Here is a 20,982-nt window from a genome sequence, read left to right as displayed (position 1 = left end):
CTTACCAAGAATCTAACAAGTACAACTTAAACAAGACTAGATTTTTGCCTACGGGGTTGGTAAAGGCTTTTTTTCATGTTGGTGAGGGTGGACTGAGGCAGGGATGTTCATAGAGCAGCTGGGAATAGTTTTAATAAATTTAGGAGCCCCATGGCAGGACTGGGAGCAGCACAGACCACACAGTTGGAAACATGCATCGGGGAAAAATAACTTTGACCCTGCACATGATCCATGAAAAAGGGTAGGTACACAAAAAACACGTGTGAGCAAGCTTACTGTAAAAATGTGAGGAAATCTGGCCAGGCGCAGTGGCTCGTGCCTGTAAACCCAGCACTTTGGGAGGCCTAGGCAGGTGGATCACTTGAGGTCAGGAGTTCGAGACCAGCCTGGACAACATGGTAAAACCCCATCTCTGCTAAAAATACAAGATTAGCTGGGTGGTGGTGCACACCTGTAATCCCAGCTACTTGAGAGGCTGAGGCGGGAGAATCACTTGAACGTGGGAGGTGGTGGTTGCAGTGAGCCGCCAAGACCACACCACTGCACTCCAACCTGAGCAATAAGAACAAAACTCTGTCTCAAAGAATAAAAAAAGAAGAAGAAATCTTAAAAGTTAATGCTGGCAGGCCGGGCACAGTGGGTCATGCCTGTAATCCCAGCACTTTGGGAGGCTGAGGTGGGCGGATCATGAGGTCAGGAGATCGAGACCATCCTGGCTAACACGATGAAACCCCGTCTCTACTAAAAATACAAAAAATTAGCCGGGCGCAGTGGCGGGCGCCTGTAGTCCCAGCTACTCGGGAGGCTGAGGCAGGAGAATGGCGTGAACCCGGGAGGCGGAGCTTCCAGTGAGCCGAGATCGCCCCACTGCACTCCAGCCTGGGTGACAGAGCGAGACTCCATCTCAAAAAAAAAAAAAAAAAAAAAAAACTGGAAACTAGAAATTGTCTGAGACAGGTCTCAATTTATTTTGAAGTTGATTTTGCCAAGGTTAAAGATGCGTGCCTGGGAGACAGGCCTGTGCCTTCCTCCAAAGGTGGTTTTGAGGGCTTCAGTATTTCAAAGGAAAAGCAGGCAGGAGGGGAAGGAAGGGAGGGCGTGGCCACGTTACGGAATTCCCATGATGCAAGAGAAAAGGGGCAGTAGGGGACTCGTCAGTTACATATTTGTTACACAAAACCCGGTGAACCCAGAGTGGAGACATTTCGCCTTTTATCCGTCACTCTGTGCTTGGGAACAAAAGAAAAAGGCAGCTTCTTGCACGAAGCTTTCAGTGTAATCCTTTCCTTTCGGCAGAGTGAATCTTCCTTTCATGATACTAAATTAAAATAGGGTATTTTCACACAGCGGAATATTATATAGCTATTAAGTGATGTCTAAGGCATATATATGTGTATATATATTTTTGAGACAGGGTCTTACTCTTGCCCAGGCTGGAATGCAGTAGCACAATCACGGCTCACTGCATCCTCGACCTCCCTGGGTGCAGGCGATCCTCCCACCTCAGTCTCCCAGGTAGCTGGGACTATAGGCATTTACCACCAGGCGCGTCTAATTTTTATGTTTTTTGTAGAGATGGGGTTTCACCTTGTTTCCCAGGCTGGTCTCAAACTCCTAGGCTCAAGCAATCCTTGGCCTCCCAAAGTGCTGGGATTACAGGTGTGAGCCACCACGCCCAGCCATCTATGGCATATTATACGGAAAAATATTTAGTCATAAAACAGTATGTGAAAGTCAGGTGTTTCTTACAATGATCTGCAGACTGTGGCTCATAGGCCAAACCTGGCCCTTCAATGTTTTTGTTTTCATTTTTGTTTTCATGGCTTAGAAAGCTAAGAATGGCTTCACATATTTAGTAGTTGAAAAGCAGTCAACAGGTGACCAATACTTTGTGACATGTGAAAATTACGTGAAGTCTCAGTGTTCATCAGTGAAGCGTTCTGGGCACGGCCATGCACGGCTTTCACATGTTGTCTGTGCTGTTCTCACTCCAGTGGGAGAGCGGAGTAGTTGCCACAGAGAGCACCTGGCCCGCACAGCCTGTTCTGCATTTTACAGAAGTTTCCCAACTCTTGCTTTGTTATATGCAAAGTCTAGAAAGGATAAATGCAAAATATTAGCAGGTGATGTTGTGAAGTTGCCTTTTTCTTTTCTTTTTTTTTTTTTTTTTTTCCTCCTTGACAGAGTGTCACTCTGTCACCCAGGCTGGAGTGCCGGGCATGGTAGTTGACGCCTGTAATCCCAGCAGTTTGGGAGGCCGAGGCGGATGGATCACCTGAGGTCAGAAGTTTGAAACCAGCCTGGCCAACATGGTGAAACCCTGCCTCTACCAAAAAATGCAAAAAATTAGCCGGGCGTGGTGGCAGGTACCTGTAATCCCAGCTGCTTGGGAGGCTGAGGCAGGAGAATCCCTAGAACCTGGGAGGCAGAGGTTATAGTGAGCTGAGATCGCACCACTGCACTCTGGCATGGGCGATAGAGTGAGACTCTGTCTCAAAAAAATAAAAAATAAAATAAAAATGACAGATCCATTAAAGTGATCTATTAAAAGTATACATCAGATTTATTCATTCAAAAATTAACATTCAGACTGATCTCAACCCAGCTGGGAGCTGCAGAGCCTCCCTGTGGTTTTACATAAATCCAGAACCTTGCTGTGGCCCTGTGGGTCTCTTCTAAGCTTCTGAACCTTTTTTCTGCCCTGGACCCCTTGGGCAGCCTAGGAGAGCCTGGGACCCCTTCTCAGGGGTCCTTCAAGGTTATACACAATATAACCTTGTGTTATATTGACCCCTTGAAGGGGTCCTTCAAGGTTATGCACAATAACCTTGTGTATTTCATTTTATAAAGCATAACCCCAGCACTTTGGGAGGCTGAGACAGGTGGATCACTTGAGGTCAGGAGTTTGTGACCAGCCTGGCCAACATGGGGAAACGCGTCTCTACTAAAAATACAAAAATTATCCAGGTATGGCAGCACGCATCTCTAATCCCAGCTACTCAGGAGGCTGAGGCATGAGAATTGCTTGAACCCGGTAGGCAGAGGTTGCAGTAAGCCAAGATCACACCACTGCACTCCAGCCTGGGCGACAGAGTGAGACTGTCTCCAAAAAAAAAAAAAGGTAGCCCCTCCCCCATTGTTCTGTTCCCTAGTTCCCTGTTCCTGTGTTATTTCTATTCAGTGGCCTGACTTGATGTGATAGAATTTTTTTGTTCATCCCTGTCTCCTGCTAGAATGTTTGCTCATTGAGGGCAAAGGCATGATCTGTCTTAGAACAGTATTTCCTGTGCCGGGAGCATCAGTAAATCAGTATTGAATATTGAATATGGATTGAATCCTGACACTAGACAGTGGTGTTAATTCTAGTCTGCAGCAGTTATTTGCCTCCTGCTTTGGAAGCCCTACCAACCTGAATCATTAGCCCCATAGTAACAGTGCTAGTGTGTGATGCCGTATATGTCAGTATATCTATAGACTGTCTTTGAATCCTGCTTCTTAGAAACTGGAGATGTTTTGGTGGCAGCGAAGGGCCATCCTCCTGATGGCGGCTGGTCACAGTGGGTCAAGGGTGCCGCAGTTGTAACCTGGTTTGGCTCTCTGATGGCGTCTGAGCTCCAATGGGGCTTGCACACTAATATTCAATGCATTTGCCAAGAAGTTTTTTAGATGACTGTCTTTTAAACTGTGGGCACAAGGCATGACTTGTTCTCATAACTTACACAATTAAAGTTTGATATTGGAACGTTGATTTCAAATGAATCATTGCATCATATAGTTCAAGTTTACCTTTATTAAATAACTAAAATGCCACATTTCCGCTTTCCCTTTTATCTGCTTCTCTCCCTCTCCCCACTTCTTCATCGTGAGCGCCTATGAAGTGCTCTGTAGTGAGGAGATGCGGGAAGGGCTCTGAAAGGCGCGTTTGCTATCAGCATGGGAAGCAGGAGGCCCCGTGGCCTCATGGCAGGCCCCAGGCCTGTGACCCCCACTCCCAAGGGAATCTTGAGTGTCGTGTCATGCCACCAGGGTTGGTGGCATCTGTGGGTTGGGGAAGAGAGCTCCCCAAGGCGGCCAGCTATGCTGGGGGGATCCTGGGGGCTCAGCCAGGTCCTCACTGCAAGTGCTGCTTAGCGCTGGTGTCCAGCGTGCTCCCACGGTCTCTAGACGCTTCCCTCTGCAAAGCCGCTGCTCTTGTCGACGCCTTCAGTTTCCTTTTTCTGCTGGCTGATGCACTCTCATTTCACTGGTTCTGGACGCTTCCTTCTGCCTTTCAGGGGCCCTGGTCCTGGACGCTACCTTCTGCCTTTCAGGGGCCTCCTCTCCTCCAGAGATCTTGGCTGCACTGTGAGGAGCCTGACTTCAGCTGGGCCTGTGTGCAGGTGCCAGGCCTTCCCCAGCTGAGTGGGTCCTGTGCTCTGTCCGGCTCCCCGTTCCCCAGCTGAGTGGGTCCTGTGCTCTGGCCGGCTCCCCGTTCCCCAGCTGAGTGGGTCCTGTGCTCTGGCCGGCTCCCCGTTCCCCAGCTGAGTGGGTCCTGTGCTCTGTCCGGCTCCCCGTTCCCCAGCTGAGTGGGTCCTGTGCTCTGTCCGGCTCCCCGTTCCCCAGCTGAGTGGGTCCTGTGCTCTGGCCGGCTCCCCGTTCCCCAGCTGAGTGGGTCCTGTGCTCTGTCCGGCTCCCCGTTCCCCAGCTGAGTGGGTCCTGTGCTCTGTCCGGCTCCCCGTTCCCCAGCTGAGTGGGTCCTGTGCTCTGTCCGGCTCCCCGTTCCCAGGCTGAGTGGGTCCTGTGCTCTGTCCGGCTCCCCGTTCCCCGGCTGAGTGGGTCCTGTGCTCTGTCCGGCTTCCCCTTCCCCAGGCTGAGCAGGCCCTGTGCTCAGCCCAGCCTTGCCTCTGGCACCCTCTTCTGGGTTCGTTTGACAGTATCAGCCTGCCACACGGTGTCCTTTGCAGATGGGTGGGTCTGCCACCCTGGGGCCACCAGGGCCTGTGCCAGGGTGCACCCTAATGTGCAGGGATGTGTCTGGTCAGGAATCACTTGGGTCCATAAACTGCTGCTTATCACCTTCTCGTCCCTACTTGGAACCTGGTCCTCTTTGAGCTGGCCTGGTGGCCCCGGGCCCCTTCTTGGGGCAGCACACAGATGCTGTTCCTCCCACAGCCGCGTGCTGCCTTGGACTCAGTCTCTGTCCTTATCCACCATCTGCTGTTCCCAGCAGGGGCCCTTGCTGCACTATCCTGTCATCTCCACCAAGGCTCAGCCTCAGGGGCATCAGCCCCTCCTGCCGTGCTGTCCTCTCTAGGCCCAGATGCCCACGTTCCTTGACCCCATCCCCTTGTCCCTCCCTGCCCTCCCTTTTCTCTTCTCTGGGCGTGGGTTCCATGGTTCTTTGGGACCATCCCTTACCTTGACTCCCTGGTCCCCCTGAACTTACCTGGGGAGCCTGCAGAGGCTCCCGGGTTCAGCCCAGCTCTCCAGCTGCTGTGATTCTGTTCCCAAGGCACCGGCCTAGCTGGAAAAAAAGCATTCAACAGCTGGCTCGTCTCCCCTCCCCACGAGTGAGCGCTGACCCCAGTGGGCCTGGGCACCATATTTCCATGCCCCTGAATGCCACGTCACACCCCTCTCCCGCTGCCAGCACCTCCTCTCCAGCCTGGCCCTCAGCAGGCCCGCTTTCTTCTGCTTCACCCAGAAAACAGGAGCTTTTGGAAGAGACCTTCCCTGTGCATCTGCCAGCCCACCCGAGGCTTCCTGTCTAATGGGGCAGTGGCTGTGCTTCAGGCTCCCGCCCTACCCACTTCCCGCCCTCCTGCTAAAGACATTCTTCCTGCACCCCAGCACAGTCTCTCCCAGATCATTCTCACCATCTTCCAGACGCAGTGGAATTGCTCCAGGCAATACGTTGTGTCTTTAAATCATTTCAAACACAGATCCCCTGCTGTGCACGGCATTCCTTCTGTACACTGCTGCAGGCTGCACCTTAGCCTGAAGGGAATGCAGCGGAGGTGTGTTGGACTCGGGGGTGGGGGCGGGGGGTGTCATTGTATCAGTTGCATCTTGAAACAGAAACCTGGTTAACCTAGAAACTGACCCACCTCCACCAGGCCCTTCCTGAAGCCATTGACACCTCTGTCTGCTGCCACGTAACTACCCACATGTAAAAGCGGCCAGAGACTGAAAACATGATTCGACAATAGGCTGGGCACAGTGGCTCACACCTGTAATCCCAGCACTTTGGGAAGCCAAGGCGGGTGGATCGCTTGAGCCAGGAGTTTAAGACCAGCCTGGGCAATGTGGTGAAACCCTGTCTCTACAAAAAAATTTTTTTTAAAATTAGCATGCACCTGTAGTCCCAGCTACTCAGGAGGCTGAGGTGGGGGGATCACCGGAGCAGGGGGAGGTTGAAGCTGCAGTGAGCTGTGATCATGCTACTGCATGCCAGCCTGGGCAACAGCAAGACCCCGTCTCAAAAAAATGTTGACAATGAAGTCCACTTCTCCTTGCCAACCTTACCCAATCCTTCCTTACGTTTTAGACATATCAGCATGCCCTGCCGTGCACTAAAGTACTTCTCTTTCCCCAGGACATGGGCAAGTTTTGCCTCACATACGAGGCCTCCATGACCCGGCTCTTCCGAGAGGGGAGGACGGAGACCGTGCGCTCCTGCACCACTGAGTCATGCGACTTCGTGCGGGCCATGGTGGACCCGGCCCAGACGGTAATGTGCCATCAGGCTGAGGACACAACGTGCTTGTCACACTTCCCTAAAAGGCTTCTGGAGGCCATCACTCCAGCTTCTCTGATCTCATCATTCCTGTACCTTCTTCTTCAGGGGTGCTCAATTCAGCTTCTTTCCTCTGCCCCTTTCAAGGGTACAGAAGGTATTAAAATATTAAAAGGTAAAGGTAGGGACAAGGACAGAGACGCATGTTACAAATGATACTTCTCCAAATCATATTCTACTTCCTGAGAGTCTTTAAATTAGGCCAGGACACACAATGAGGAAAGGCATAGCAGGTGGCTGCTTTGGAACTGAACAGGTGGTTGGTGTCAGGGTAGGCGAGCTGTGACCGTCGCACGGAGACCTTCCATTGGTTATTAGAGCCATTGCCACGCTGGGCCCCAAGTGCCAGGCTGGGGCCTGGGGGTTTTCTGTACATTGTCCTTTAAATTTTCTTAGCAGTGGTCCTGAGAAGTGTCATCAGTTCATTTCCATAGATAAAGAAACAGAGGCCTAGATGAATTCAGCAGCTGCTGGGCCATTCTGCTCACTAATGGCTGAGGTCAGACCCAGGCCACTGGGTCCGCCTGACTCCAGCGTGCAGGTGCTTTCTGCTGATCCCCAGAGCGTGCAGGTGCTTTCTGCTGATCCCCAGAGGAGACACCGGCCAGGGCTCTTTTTTCCGAGACAAACTTCATTCTGGAAAGGCTGTCAGACCGGGTGCGGTGACTCACGCCTGTAATCCCAGTACTTTGGGAGGATGAGGCGGGCGGATTGCCTGAGCTCAGGAGTTCGAAACCACCCTGGGCAACATGTTGAAACCCCGTCTCTACTAAAAATAACAAAAAATATTAGCCGGGTGCGGTGGCTAACTTAGATCCGTAACTGCTCAACTTGAGACACGCAACATATGTCCTTCCCACCTTTTGTCACTCAGGTGGAACAGAGGCTGAAGTTGTTCAAGTTGGCGTCTGAGAAGCATCAGCATATGTATCGCCTCGCCATGACCGGCTCTGGGATCGATCGTCACCTCTTCTGCCTTTACGTGGTGTCTAAATATCTCGCCGTGGAGTCCCCTTTCCTTAAGGAAGTAAGTCTCTTCCACTTCTTCCGTCAGTTGTATTGGCTAGACCAAAACTTAGTAAATTACTACAGCCTTGCATGAACATATTTTAATGTCAGAATGGGCATTTGAAAAAAACGGGTCTGTGGGCGTAGCTGTCATAAAATGGAAAATGTGAGCAGCGCGTTTAGTACTGCGTTTCTTCAATAACTTCACTGTCACACGTAGCCCCTGACTTAATAGACCCGAAGACCTCGAGAGCTTACGTCACAGTAAGACGCACGGAAGTAACTAGGGAGTGATGAGCTGTGAGCGCGTACCACCTTTGTTTTAAAAATCCTTTTATTGTAAGTTTATGAAATATATTATTATTGTTTTTTGAGACAGGGTCTCACAGTGTTGCCTAGGCTGGTCTCAAACTCCTAGACACAAGCAATTCTTCGTCCTTAGCCTGCTGAGTAGCTGATGTGCACCACTGTGCCCAGCTCAAATTTAATTTAAGTTTTATTTATTTATTTATTTATTTATTTTTTTTTTTTGTCACCCAGGCTGGAGTGCAGTGGCGCCATCTTGGCTCACTGAAACCTCCGCCTCCCGGGTTCAAGCTATTCTCCTGCCTCAGCCTCCCAAGTAGCTGGGATTACAGGCACACGCTGCCATGCCTGGCTAATTTTTTTTGTTGTTGTATTTTAGTAGAGACGGGGTTTCACCGTGTTGCCCAGGCTGGTCTCGAACTCCTGAGCTCAGGCAATCCACCCGCGTCGGCTTCCCAAAGTGCTGAGATTACAGACATGAACCATTGCGCCTGGCAAATTTAATTTTTAATAGTGGCTGTATTTAACAGCCAGCTTGAAAATTCTCTGAAAATATGGCAGCTGGCTCGTGGGAGTTGGTACAAGTCTGACACCTCTGTCCCCGTTCCGAATCTTACTCCATATATCTTCACTGTCTGAGATGCTATTTGCTGGTATGCCCCCACCCCCACCCTGCACTCCCTGCCCCAGTCTGGGGGCCCCACCCACCCCGCATGCTCTCTGCAGATACGCTGCCCAAGCCAGCGAGGCCTGTGGAGACATAGACTTGTGGTGTGTGGAACAATCAAAAGACCAAGCCAGGCTTTTCTCGTCTTCCCAAAGCGACTCCTGAGGTACGGTAGAGGAGGGGATTAGGAAACATTTCCCTGTTTCACTCAATAGGTTTTATCTGAGCCTTGGAGATTATCAACAAGCCAGACCCCTCAGCAGCAAGTGGAGCTGTTTGACTTGGAGAATAACCCAGAGTACGTGTCCAGCGGAGGGGGCTTTGGACCGGTGAGTGCGGCGGGGCTGGGCGAGGCACAGTGGGGCGTGGTGATGGGATGGGTAATGGGGTGTGATGGGCCCATCTCCGTGCTGGGTGCCCCCGTTACCTTGCGGTTCTACCGCCGTAAAGGAATTACTGCTGATCATTGCTATGGATGTCCTTGGCAGTCTTGCACTTATTTTTTATTTTTTTGAGACAAGGTCTCGCTCTGTCACCCAGGCTGGAGTGCAGTAAGCATGATCACGGCTCATGGCAGCCTGAATCTCCCCCATCTCAGGTGATCCTCCCACCTCCACCTCCTGAGTAGCTGGGACTACAGATGCATGCCACCATGCCCAGATAATTTTTTTTTGTGTGTGTATTTTTTTGTAGAGACAGGGTTTCGCCATGTTGTCCGGGCTGGTCTCAAACCCCTGGGCTCAAGTGACCCGCCTGCCTCAGCCTCCCAAAGTGCTGGGATTACAAGGAGGAGCCACCGAGCCCCGCCAGTGTTGCATTTAGAACATTAGAAAGTCCCTTTTTCACGTCGTCTCATTTCCCAGCAACAAATTCAAATTTCCTTGTCCTCCAGGTTGCTGATGACGGCTATGGTGTGTCGTACATCCTTGTGGGAGAGAACCTCATCAATTTCCACATTTCTTCCAAGTTCTCTTGCCCTGAGACGGTATGTATGAAAAGAAGTTCCTTTTTCTGAAGATGGGGTATTTTTGCTTTATTCTTTTTAAGGAAACACATCTTTAATTTGACAGAAAAAGTCAATTCAACTGCCTGCTTTTACTTGGTTTGGGCATTTTCACATAAATGGACTGCTTTTTAAAAAAAATTTTTTTTTTTTGGAGACACAGTCTCACTCTGTCGCCCAGGCTGGAGTGCAGGGGCGAGATCTTGGCTCACTGTAACCTCTGCCTCCCGGGCTCAAGTGATTCTCCTGCCTCAGCCTCCCAAGTAGCTGGGACTACAGGCACCCACCACTACCCCGGCTAATTTTTTTGTATTTTTAGTAGAGACGGGGTTTCACCATGTTGGACAGGCTGGTCTCAAACTCCTGACCTCAGATGATCCACCTGCCTCGACCTCCCAAAGTGCTGAGATTACAGGCATGAGCCACCGCGCCTGGCCTAAATTTTTTTAATTAAAAAATTGTTTGTACAGACAGGGTCTCCCCACATTTCCCAGGCAAGTCTTGAACTCCTGGGCTCACGCGATCCTCTTACCTTAGCCTCCCAGTGTTGGGATTACAGGCTTCAGCCACAAGTGAATTTCAAAATTCTCTTTACCTAGTTTTAAAGAAATGTATCTCAGCCAGGCACGGTGGCTCACACCTATAATCTCAGCACTTTGGGAGGCTGAGGCTGGCCAATCACTTGAGGTGAGGAGTTTGAAACCATCCTGGCCAACATGGTGAAACCCCGCCTCTACTAAAAATACAAAACTTAGCTGGTGTGGTGGCACACGCCTGTAATCCCAGCTACTCAGGAGGCTGAGGCAGGAGAATCGCTTGAACCCGGGAGGTGGAGGTTGTAGTGAGCCAGGATCATGCCACTGCACTCCAGCCTGGGTGATGGAGTGAGACTCCGTCTCAAAAAAAAAAAAAAAAAAAAAGGAAATGTATCTAATTTGGTTTAACATGTTTACCTCTGTTGGCAGCAATGGTTTTGAAGCTTAACGTTGGAGTGCTGCTGTAACTTTCAGACTCTTTAGCACTTGGAAGGTGAACTAAAAATAATGGGTACACACTAAGAAATCTGCATACAGAGCAGGGGACCCCCGGCTTCCTCTGTGGATGGAACAAGGGACCTCCTCCCTAGCATGGCACATTGCCCTTATTTATATTCTGCTTTCCTTGTCGTACATAGCCTGGCAACCCATGCCACTGTCGCTGTTAACAGAGGAAGTTGGGGTTTATTTGTTCACTGTGGTTTTCTTTTGTTGTTTGTTTGTTTGTTTGTTTGTTTTAGACAGGGTCTCACTCTGCCACCCAGGCTAGAGTGCAGTGGTGTGATCTCGGCTCACTGCAGCTTCAGCCTCCTGGGCCCGGGATCCTCCTACTTCAGCCTCCTGAGTAGCTGGGACTATAGCGGAGTGCCACCACACCTGGCTGATTTTTGTATTTTTTGTAGAAATGTGGTTTCACCATGTTTCCCAGGCTGGTCTTGAACTCCTGGGCTCAAGCGATTCCAAAGTGCTGGGATTACAGGCATGAGCCACCATGCTCAGGATGGTCATTGTGTTTTCCGTGGGATAAACGCATTGGCATTAGGGGAAGGCTTAGATCGACAACACACCCGCACAAACACATCAGCTGTCATCTCTTTACCCTCAGCATTTCTCTGGAATGTCTAAGTTAAGCTTTAAGACGTTGGTCAGATCTTAGAGAACTGGCAGAAAGGAATTTCAATGAAACATTGGGTCAGATTGCAAATGAAAAAGCTTGAAATGTGGGGATGGCCACGTTTTAATAGGTTTTTGGTTTTTGTTTTTACATGAAAGGATTCTCATCGCTTTGGAAGGCACCTGAAAGAAGCAATGACTGACATCATCACTTTGTTTGGTCTCAGTTCTAATTCCAAAAAGTAATTCCACTGGAGCTGCTGGGAAGGAAAACGAGCTCTTCTGATGCAAACCAAATGAAAAATAGGCATTAATCCTGACCTTAGCTCGGGATGAAACACTGCTCTTAAAAAAACTCAGTTTTCCTCCCAAAAAATGTGGGTGTTTTTTTTTCCTAGAACAGTATCTCTCCCCTGTGAAGCATAACCCCACTACTTCCAGACTTGCCCTCCCTTGGGGGACATCTGATAAAGTCTCCCCTGATGTCTCCGCATCGGCTTGGATTTATTAAGGGATGCAAATCTTGTTGAGTTAATGAAGGAATTAGTAGGGTTGTGGCTTCACACACAGTGGAATGGAAATGGTGTGCTTTCTCAGTGGCAACCGAAGGCCTAGTGCTTAAGGGCATTTAGCATCATCCAAGCAGGGTAAACTTTTGTTTTGTTAAAAGAAAAATGTGTTATTCAAGTTGGTGTCCCCAGTTGTAGCTAACACATCTGGAATGCACTAACCAAAATGCTGTGCTTTGGAGACCTGCTTTTGTCACCATGGGTAACCGTTCCCGTCTGGTCCAGTAGCCTGTGTCTGCCTCTCCACATTTGAAGCAAGCAGGATGCAACATCTTCAGTTTTACTGACCTTGTATGTCTTCAAGTCTTCACAACCCAGTGCCTTAAAAATGAAAGGCCCTAAATGTAAGGGAGATGGAGAGAAAGATTTATTTTGTGGAGTCTTTGGGTGGAATTGTGGGTATACTGTTCCCTTCACAATTGACTGAGTATGGATAACCGTACATAAGCATTTGCTACACCCCACCAGCCCCCTCCCCCTCAGAAACACCAGTTCCTTCCCAAGGGCAGCTGTGCCAGACTCCCCTCCCGGGACTGCCTTCTTGTCATCATAAGCAACAAAAGAAATAACAGGCACATGTCATAAAAAGGGAGCAAGGGCCGTGATGGTCAGATAATTCACTCAAGAATAAAACATGACACGTGCCTCAGGAGGATCTCTTTCCCAAAGTGACAGCAAGGAGGGCAGGGCATCGGCCACCAAGCGGGGACTAGCAAGTGAGGAAGGGGAGGGCAACCCACCGTGGTGAGGAGAGAGTGGCTCCACGACCCCAAGGGATGGCCTTCTCCTCCCACCCGGTGAGGGGAAAGACTCACCAGAGGGTGATGGAGACAGTATGCCGGCTCACCTTGGTGACCGGCCAAGATGTCTCAAGTGACGGTGCTAGGTGTTCACCCAGCCTGTCCTTCAGATAGGAGTGCCTTCATGAAAGCGTCTCATGGACCACAAAGCAATTATGCACTGAGTCATCTTCAGTATTTAATGCAAAAATGAAGCATCATGGAATGAAATTCCCACTGTCTGTCATGACAAGCTTAGCTGTCCATTGTTTTAAATTGTGTATTTATTTTTTTGACCACTTGGTTCTAGTTGGGCCTGACTCCTTCAGAGTCCTGCACCCCGACAGTACAACAGCGACGGCTGAACTGTTGGAGTCGATGGAAGGTGCTTGCCAGAGAACACATGCCTTTTTTTTTTTTTTTTTGAGATGGAGTTTCACTCTTGTTGCCCAGGCTGGAGTGCAGTGGTGCAATCTCGGCTCACTGCAGCATCTGCCTTGCAGGTTCAAGCGATTCTCCTGTCTCGGCCTCCCAAGTAGCTGGGATTACACGCCCAACACCATGCCCTGCTAATTTTTGTATTTTTAGTAGAGACGGGGTTTCATCATATTGGTCAGGCTGGTCTCGAACTCCTGACCTCAGGTGATCCACCTGCCTCAGCCTCCCAAAGTGCTGGGATTACAGGCATGAGCCACGATGTGCGGCCCACATGCATGTTTTATGTATGTATACTTCATGATGTAAAAATCCCACCTTTATGGGCCAAAGATTTTTTTTCTCCTGAAAGCAAGAAAAAATGAAAACAAAAGACAAAAAAAAAAAAAAAGTGTCCAGGCGCGGTGGCTCATGCGTGTAATCCCAGCACTTTGGGAGGCCCAGGCGGGCGGATCACGAGGTCAGGAGATGGAGACCATCCTGGCTAACACGGTGAAACCCTGTCTCTACTAAAAATTCAAAAAATGAGCCGGGCGTGGTAGCGGGCGCCTGTAGTCCCAGCTACTCGGGAGGCTGAGGCAGGAGAATGGCGTGAACCCGGGAGGCGGAGCTTGCAGTGAGCCGAGATCGCTCCACTGCACTCCAGCCCGGGCGACAGAGCGAGACTCCGTCTAAAAAAAAAAGCAAAAACAAACCAACAACAAAAGACCCTGACTGTCCGTCAAGCAGGCAGGGGGGATGTAGCTCTCTCTGCCCTGGGCAAGAATAGCACTTCCCGTTAAAAGCCAGCAGCCGGCGTCAGTCCCTATCAGAGCCAGCTAGATCATGCACTGTTGACCACTGAGCAATCTGTGTTACAGTAGAGTTCACAGGGCATTTTGAGTGTAGACGTGAGTGCTTAAACATATTTGGGTTTCTCTCTCAGGTTTTAAATGTTTCAAATGTAATTGTTGCTCATCAGTGCAGTTATCAATGCAATTTTATATTCCTTGAGGGGAGAAAGAGGGGTCTTATTGTACATGTCCAAGGGGGGTGATAAGAGTATTATCTATTTAATTTAATTGGAACAAACCATTGTCTTAACGCAGCCATGGTTTGAATTTGTTATCTTGGGCTGACCGGTGCATGTAAATACAATATGCTCTTTGGATGTAAATCTTAGAAATGCAGTGTGAATGTAGGTTATCATTAATAAAACATTAACCCCAGTCTACTACAAGATTTGTTTCTGTCTCTTTTGTTATATTAAGGGGATTATAAGTCAAGGACCAAGTTCAGATACTTGAGACAAAGTGGAAAGTCTCAGCATATGGAAACAAGGCCTTGGAGGAGACCATGGACATCACCAAGTTCATGTGCTGGGCTGGAAAGAAAAGCCTGTTGATTTTCACTTGCTGTGCATTTATTCATCCATTCCATTGCCTCAGTGCTGAGAACAGTGCCTGACACATAAAAGATGCTCAGTAAATATGTTAAAGTAATGCATGAATTCCATTTTTCTGTTTTTCTTGAGCACCTGTATTAGGCCATTCTCACATTGCTGTAAAGAAATAGCTGAGACTGGGTAATTTATAAGAGGTTTAATTGGCTGTCAGTTCTGCAGGTTATACACGAAGCATGGAGGCATCTGCTTCTGGGGAGGCCTCAAACAGCTTTTTACTCATGGTGGAAGGCAAAGGGGGAGCAGGCATTCTACATGGTGAAAGGAGACAGAGAGAGAAAGAGAGGAGGTGCTCTCTTACACATTTGCAAACAACCAGATCTGAGAGAGAGAGAGGAGGTGCTCTCTTACACACTTGTGAACAACCAGATCTCACAGGAACTCACGCACTCTATGGTGAGGACAGTAGCAAGAGGGATGGTGCCGTTCATGAGAAATGCACGGCCATGATCCAGTCACTTCCCATCAGGCCCCACCTCCAACATTAGGGATTACCACTGAACCTGAGATTTGGGTGGGGACACACATCCAAACCATATCAGCGCCTGTTCTAGGCACTGGGGAGACAGCAGTGACCCCACCAGGTTCTGGCTCTCTCATTAGTCCATTTTTACATTGCTGTAAAGAACTTCTTGAGACTGGGTAAGTATAAAGGAAAGACAGTCAATTGACTCACAGTTCAGCATGGCTGGGGAGGCCTCAGGAAACTTATAATCATGGCAGAAGGTGAAGGGGAAGCAAGAAACCTGTTACATGGCAGCAGAGGAGAGTGAGTGAGGGGGAATTGCCGAACACTTTTAAGCCATCAGATCTTGTGAGAACTCACTTCTTATTGCAAGAACAGCGTAGGGGAACCGCCTCCATGATCCAATCACCTCCCACCAGGTCCCTCCCTTGACACAGAGGGATTACAATTCAAGATGAGATTTGGGTGGGGACACAGAGCCAAACCATATCACAGAGGAAAAAGAGAACAACCAGTTGAAGGATTTTAAGTGTTCTGAGGCAACTAAGAGGATCATTGGGAGGGGGTGGTAGCTGGCAGGGAGGGTGACCCACTTAGAGTGGGTTGAGCTGAGACCTGAGAGACTCGACGGAGCCAGCCCAGCCAGTGCAGCAGGGCAGCAAGCATCTAGGAGCAGCAGGTGCAGAGCCTCCAGGCTTGATTGCAACCCGTGGGTGACCCCCACAGGTGGCTGTGTATGCCTGGCATGATGCTACTCAGTAGACGTCTGATTCTGATTAGTAAACGAATGAACGGTGCAAACTTGTGGGTTACTCTCTTGCTTGGGCCACTCAAGCTATGCATAATTCTTGGGCTCTTCGATTTATTATTTTTATTATTTTTTCTGCTTTTGTGAGTGTTTTTTGTTGTTGTTGTTTTTGTTTGTTTGATTTTTGAGATGGAGTTTCAATCTTTTTGCCCAGGCTAAATTACAATGGTGCAATCTCAGCTCACTGCAACCTCCGCCTCCCAGGTTCAAGCAATTCTCCTGCCTCAGCCTCACAAATAGCTGGGATTGCAGGTGTGCACCACCATGCCTAGCTAATTTTGTATTTTTAGTAGAGACAGGGTTTCACCATGTTGGTCAGGCTGGTCTTGAACTCCTGACTTCAAGTGATCTGACACCTTGGCCTCCCAGAGTGCTGGGATTACAGGCATGAGCCACCACGCCCAGCCCCAGGCAAAATTTTCTTGATTTTTGAATGTTAAATGTACAACTAAATAGTACACGGTGTTGCTGTGCCTTGGGTACTACCCTTTAAAAATTTAGAAAAGTATTTAATTTTTAAAAGTGAGATTAGAAAGCTGATGTTTTACATTCTTTATTTTTACCAAAACAGTACCTGAGTAGACAGTACCTGAGGCTGTCTCCCCAGCACCCACTCCCACCAGTCCCTCTACACCCTTTGCAGGTTTCGCCATCACTTGAATTAAACTTTCACCTCTTCTCTTGATTAAACAGTGATATCTATTGACTCCTTAAAGATGAAATAGCTCATTCCCCACCCAAAATTTGAGACTTTCATTGTATTTGTGACTTTTTTTTTTTTTTTTTTTCTGAGAGGGAGCCTTTCTCTGTTGGTCAGGCTGGAGTACAGTGGCACAATCTCAGCTCACTGCAACCCCCATCTCCCAGGTTCAAGTCTCAGCCTTCTACGTAGCTGGGACTACAGGCGTGCGCCACTACGCCCAGCTAGTTTTTGTATTTTTTAGTAGAGACGGAGTTTCACTATATGTTGGCCAGGCTGGTCTCGAACTCCTGACCTCAGGTGATCCATCCGCCTCGGCCTCCCGAAGTGCTGGGATTACAGACGTGAGCCACCACGCCCAGCCGTATTTGTTACTTCTATTTCGGGACCAACTCCATCAATTGCACCTGTAAGCTGCGTCACCAAGGACCGGGAGTGGGTGCGAGGCTGGGAACGTGCGGTGCAAGCCCCTGCCCTCTGTCCACCCGCAGCGTCCCAGGCCGGGATCTGTCTTGAGAGCTCGAGTGTAGAAAAATGTTTTATTTTATTTTATTTATTTTTTTGAGACGGAGTCTAGCTCTGTGGCACAGGCTGGAGTGCAGTGGCGGGATCTCGGCTCACTGCAACCTCCACCTCCCGGGCTCAAGCGATTCTCCTGCCTCAGCCTTCCAAGTAGCTGGGATTACAGGCGCGTGCCACCACGGCCAGCTAATTTTTGTATTTTTAGTAGAGACGGGGTTTCACCATGTTGCCCAGGCTGGTTTTGAACTCCTGACCTCAAGTAATCCGCCTGCCTCGGCCTCCCAAAGTGCTGGGACTACAGGCGTGAGCAACCACGCCTGGCCAGAAAAATATATCTGAAGCCCAAGGTCAGAAGCCAAGCTAGGCAGTCCCACTTAGCGCTGCCCGAGTTGATGGGGACCTCAGTTTCCCCACCTGAGCCTGGATCGGCTGAACCCTGGGAGTGCCTCCCCTGACCCGCTCTGGCAACAGCGGCAGTCCAGGCCCCGCCCCTCGCGACTCTGTCTCCTCCCGCCCCAGACCACGCCCACCACACCTCCCTGGCCCCGCCTTTACCTCCCCGCCCCGACCTCGACTCCGCCCCACGCCCAGGCCCCGCCCACTGCCCGGGCGCCTCTTCCCCTCCCCACAGGTTCCTGTCCCTCACCCTTCCCCCTTCTCCAACCGCCAACGGCCGCCTGCGCCTGAGGCCCGGCCCACGCCCCATCCCGCTCGCTCCACGCTGCGGCAGCCCCGGCGGCCCCAGGTGCGTCCCTCCGAGGAGGCATGACGGGGCGGTCCCCGGGCTGGGCCTCGGCTCTGCAGGCGGGGATGGGGGCTGCCGGGCCGGGTCGGGCCCCTGCGGGTGGGCGGCGGGCGGCGGGCCGTGGGCGAGGCCGCCCCTCACCTGGCCCCCCCTCCCCTGGCCGCTCCTCACCTGACCCCCTCCTCGGCCGCCCCTCACCTGGCCCCCTCCCCTGGCCGCCCCTCACCTGACCCCCACCCCGGCCGCCCCTCTCCTGGCCGCCCCTTACCTGGTCGCCCCTCCCCTGACTCCCTCCCCTGGTCGCTCCTCACCTGGCCGCCCCTCACCTGGCCCCCTCCCCTGGCCGCCCCTCCCCTGGTCGCCCCTCCCGTGACCCCCTCCCCGGCCGCCCCTCCCCTGGTCGCCCCTCACCTGACCGCCTCCCCTGGTCGCTCCTCACCTGGCCGCCCCTCACCTGGCCGCCCCTCACCTGGCCGCCCCTCACCTAATCGCCCCTCATCTGGTCGCCCCTTATCTGGTCGCCCTCACCTGGTCGCCCTTCCCCGGGCCCCTCACCTGGCCCTCCCTCACCAGGCCGCCCCCTCCCCTAGCCGCCCCTCCTTTGGCCGCCCCTCCCCTCGTCCTCTCCCCTGGCTGCCTCTCACCTGGCCGCGTGTTGCAGGTGCGCGGCCCCCGCCATCCCGCCCCGCCGCCCTGCGCCATGGAGGAGGGCCCTCTGCTGGGCGGGCTGCCCAGCCCCGAGGATGCGATGGTGACGGAGCTCTTAAGCCCCGAGGGTCCGTTCGTTTCGGAGAACATCGGCCTGAAGGCCCCCGTGAAGCACGAGGAGGACGAGTTCCACGTCTTCAAAGAAGCGTACCTGGGCGCGGCGGACCCCAAGGAACCCGTCCTGCACGCGTTCAACCCCGCGCTGGGCGCCGACTGCAAGGGCCAGGTCAAGGCGAAGCTCGCGGGGGGCGACAGCGACGGCGGGGAGCTCCTCGGGGAGTACCCCGGGATCCCAGAGCTCAGCGCGCTGGAGGACGTCGCGCTCCTGCAGGCCCCGCAGCCGCCCGCCTGCAACGTGCACTTCCTGTCCTCGCTGCTACCCGCGCACCGCAGCCCGGCGGTGTTGCCCCTGGGCGCCTGGGTCCTGGAAGGAGCCGCCCACCCGGGCGTCCGCATGATCCCAGTAAGAACCGCCTGGGGAATGGGCACAGCTCCCCCTCCATCCCTTCCCCAACCCATCTGAGGCTGCTAGTGTACCCCAGGATTTCCCTCTACAAGCATTTTCCCTGGTGACACCACACACAGCCCACCGGAGTCACTGATTCTCGGCAGAGCGTATACTCTTTGTTGTCTTCCTAATCCAACATGCATCGGCCCAGCCAAGCCCTTTCCCCTGGAGGGAATTCTGCCCTGCACCAGTCGTCCAAAGCTGACCTAACCATGCAGACGGCGGACAACAAAAAAAGAGGGGGAAAGCTAGGACGTAGGTTCCCTTGGGCCCTGTTGCTATCCTTGGCTTAAGGAGAGAGGCCCGCTGTCTGCTGGTAACTATTGTCTGTGAAAACAAACGCAATGTGGTGGAGGGTTGGCGTGTTTGCATCTTGCATTTTTTTTTTCCCTTTAACTTTACCAGGCTTGGAATCCACAGCAAGGACTCAGAGTTAATACTTGGATTTTCCGGGCCTTGAAGTCAAGATGTGAGATCTTCCCTTTGCTAATGAGTAATAGCTCTTCAAGCATATGCAGTGTAAATCAGAGCCTAAAGAAATGCTTGCCAGCTCTCAGCCGACTGCCCTCTCTAGCTGTAGATGACCGCTGATAATTTTCCGCTTTGTTCTTGCCAAAACTAATGAGTTTTCAAAGGAAACAAAGGGTCCCAGGAAAATGTGTTCTCGACCCCTCAAAAAGGACCCAGCTCAGAAAACGAGACCACTCAATCCATGAGGTCATTTTAGTAAGTTGTAGATGAAGCGTTTGTGGGACACAATGCTTGAGTCAGTATTGAGATGGCTGGAGCCTGACCCTGTATCATAAGCCAGAGCAGCAGGAGCTTGGATTTCTGCTCTTCCGGTTTTCTGTTATGGTAATTGCCACTCCTTAGTGTACAGGAAAAGGATGGGCAGAGGCTGGGGCCTCCACTGACCTCTCTTTGTCCTCAGAGGAGCCATAGAGCTCACCAGTCCCCCCAGCCTTTTCCCAGGACAGAGGTCTTTCTCACAGCCTTTCTCAGAGGGCTTGAAATGTTAAGAACTGCATTTTGCTGCCCAGCCGGATTGGTGTCCCACGCCTCCTGCCCGTAGGTCCTAGCTCGGCTCATTTCCTCACAGAGTGGAGTCAGAAAGCATTAATCAGAACAGGGAAGATAATACAAAAATTAACCGGGTGTGGTGGCGCACACCTGTAATCCCAGCTACTCGGGAGGCTGAGGCAGGAGAATCGCTTGAACCTGGGAGGCGAAGGCTGCAGTGAGCCAAGATTGCACCGCTGCACTCCAGCCTGAGCGACAGAGTGAGACCCTGTCTTAAAAAACAAACAAAACACACACAAGAGAATTCTCTGATGTTAAAGATAGTAAAATTCTCTTTAATCCAATTTTAAGAGATTGCTGGTCTGACAAACTAAAGGAGAGACTTTGCTTTTTAAATTTTTATTGACTGCTTTCTGATTCATTAATAAAATGGACCAGATACAGCACAGACATGTTTATCGTTTAAACAGAATGGAATTATTTTCAGTAAATATTCAGGATCAGTTGCTAATTTCCTTCTTCTAGAAATTCATTCCCACATGTTGACCTTTGTTTTGAAAGGTCAGAAATGGAATTTTAGTATAAGTAGTTCAGATATTAGTTGCATAGGTCTGAGGAAATGATATATTTATTATAGTAGTATTTGCTGATTACAGGGAGATAAGTTAAATCTAAACTGGGATGACGTGCATAGCACATCCCCCAAAGCAGCAAGTAGAAGAAAATTTTATGTGTATTTATATGAAATTTAAAATTTCTAAATAAAGCTACTTAAAATATAGCTAAACTTTATCTCTTTTAAGATTTATACCTAGATGCTAGTCTGCTGTGCTGAGTGATTTGCCCATACATGGGAAATATGATTTGTTTGGG

The 20,982-nt window shown here is 50.8% G+C and overlaps 2 protein-coding genes across 4 annotated transcripts in view; both read left to right on the top strand.

Moving 5' to 3' along the window:
• CPT1A (carnitine palmitoyltransferase 1A) overlaps positions 1 to 14,410 on the top strand; it is an 87,194-nt gene extending 72,784 nt beyond the window's left edge. The window contains exons 15-19 of the mRNA XM_034933223.3: positions 6,575 to 6,709; positions 7,650 to 7,802; positions 8,972 to 9,085; positions 9,649 to 9,741; positions 11,568 to 14,410. Coding sequence (XP_034789114.2) covers positions 6,575 to 6,709; positions 7,650 to 7,802; positions 8,972 to 9,085; positions 9,649 to 9,741; positions 11,568 to 11,654 — 582 coding nt within the window. The 3' untranslated portion in view covers positions 11,655 to 14,410. The remainder of the gene's footprint in view (positions 1 to 6,574; positions 6,710 to 7,649; positions 7,803 to 8,971; positions 9,086 to 9,648; positions 9,742 to 11,567) is intronic.
• Positions 14,411 to 17,712: 3,302 nt separating this feature from the next.
• The window catches only part of TESMIN (testis expressed metallothionein like protein), a 44,865-nt gene continuing 41,595 nt past the window's right edge, over positions 17,713 to 20,982 (top strand). Inside the window, exons 1-2 of one of the 3 annotated variants that reach the window (XM_003828755.6) lie at positions 17,713 to 17,873; positions 18,535 to 19,044. In XM_003828755.6, coding sequence (XP_003828803.1) covers positions 18,574 to 19,044 — 471 coding nt within the window. In that variant the 5' untranslated portion in view covers positions 17,713 to 17,873; positions 18,535 to 18,573. Of the gene's footprint in view, positions 17,892 to 18,534; positions 19,045 to 20,982 lie in introns of all 3 variants that reach the window. The other 2 variants (XM_063608626.1, XM_055094636.1) reach the window with 2 other exon arrangements.

The sequence above is a fragment of the Pan paniscus genome, chromosome 9 (assembly GCF_029289425.2).
Source record: "Pan paniscus chromosome 9, NHGRI_mPanPan1-v2.0_pri, whole genome shotgun sequence".
Lineage (NCBI taxonomy): Eukaryota > Metazoa > Chordata > Mammalia > Primates > Hominidae > Pan > Pan paniscus.
This window is presented reverse-complemented; position numbering and strand designations above follow the sequence as displayed.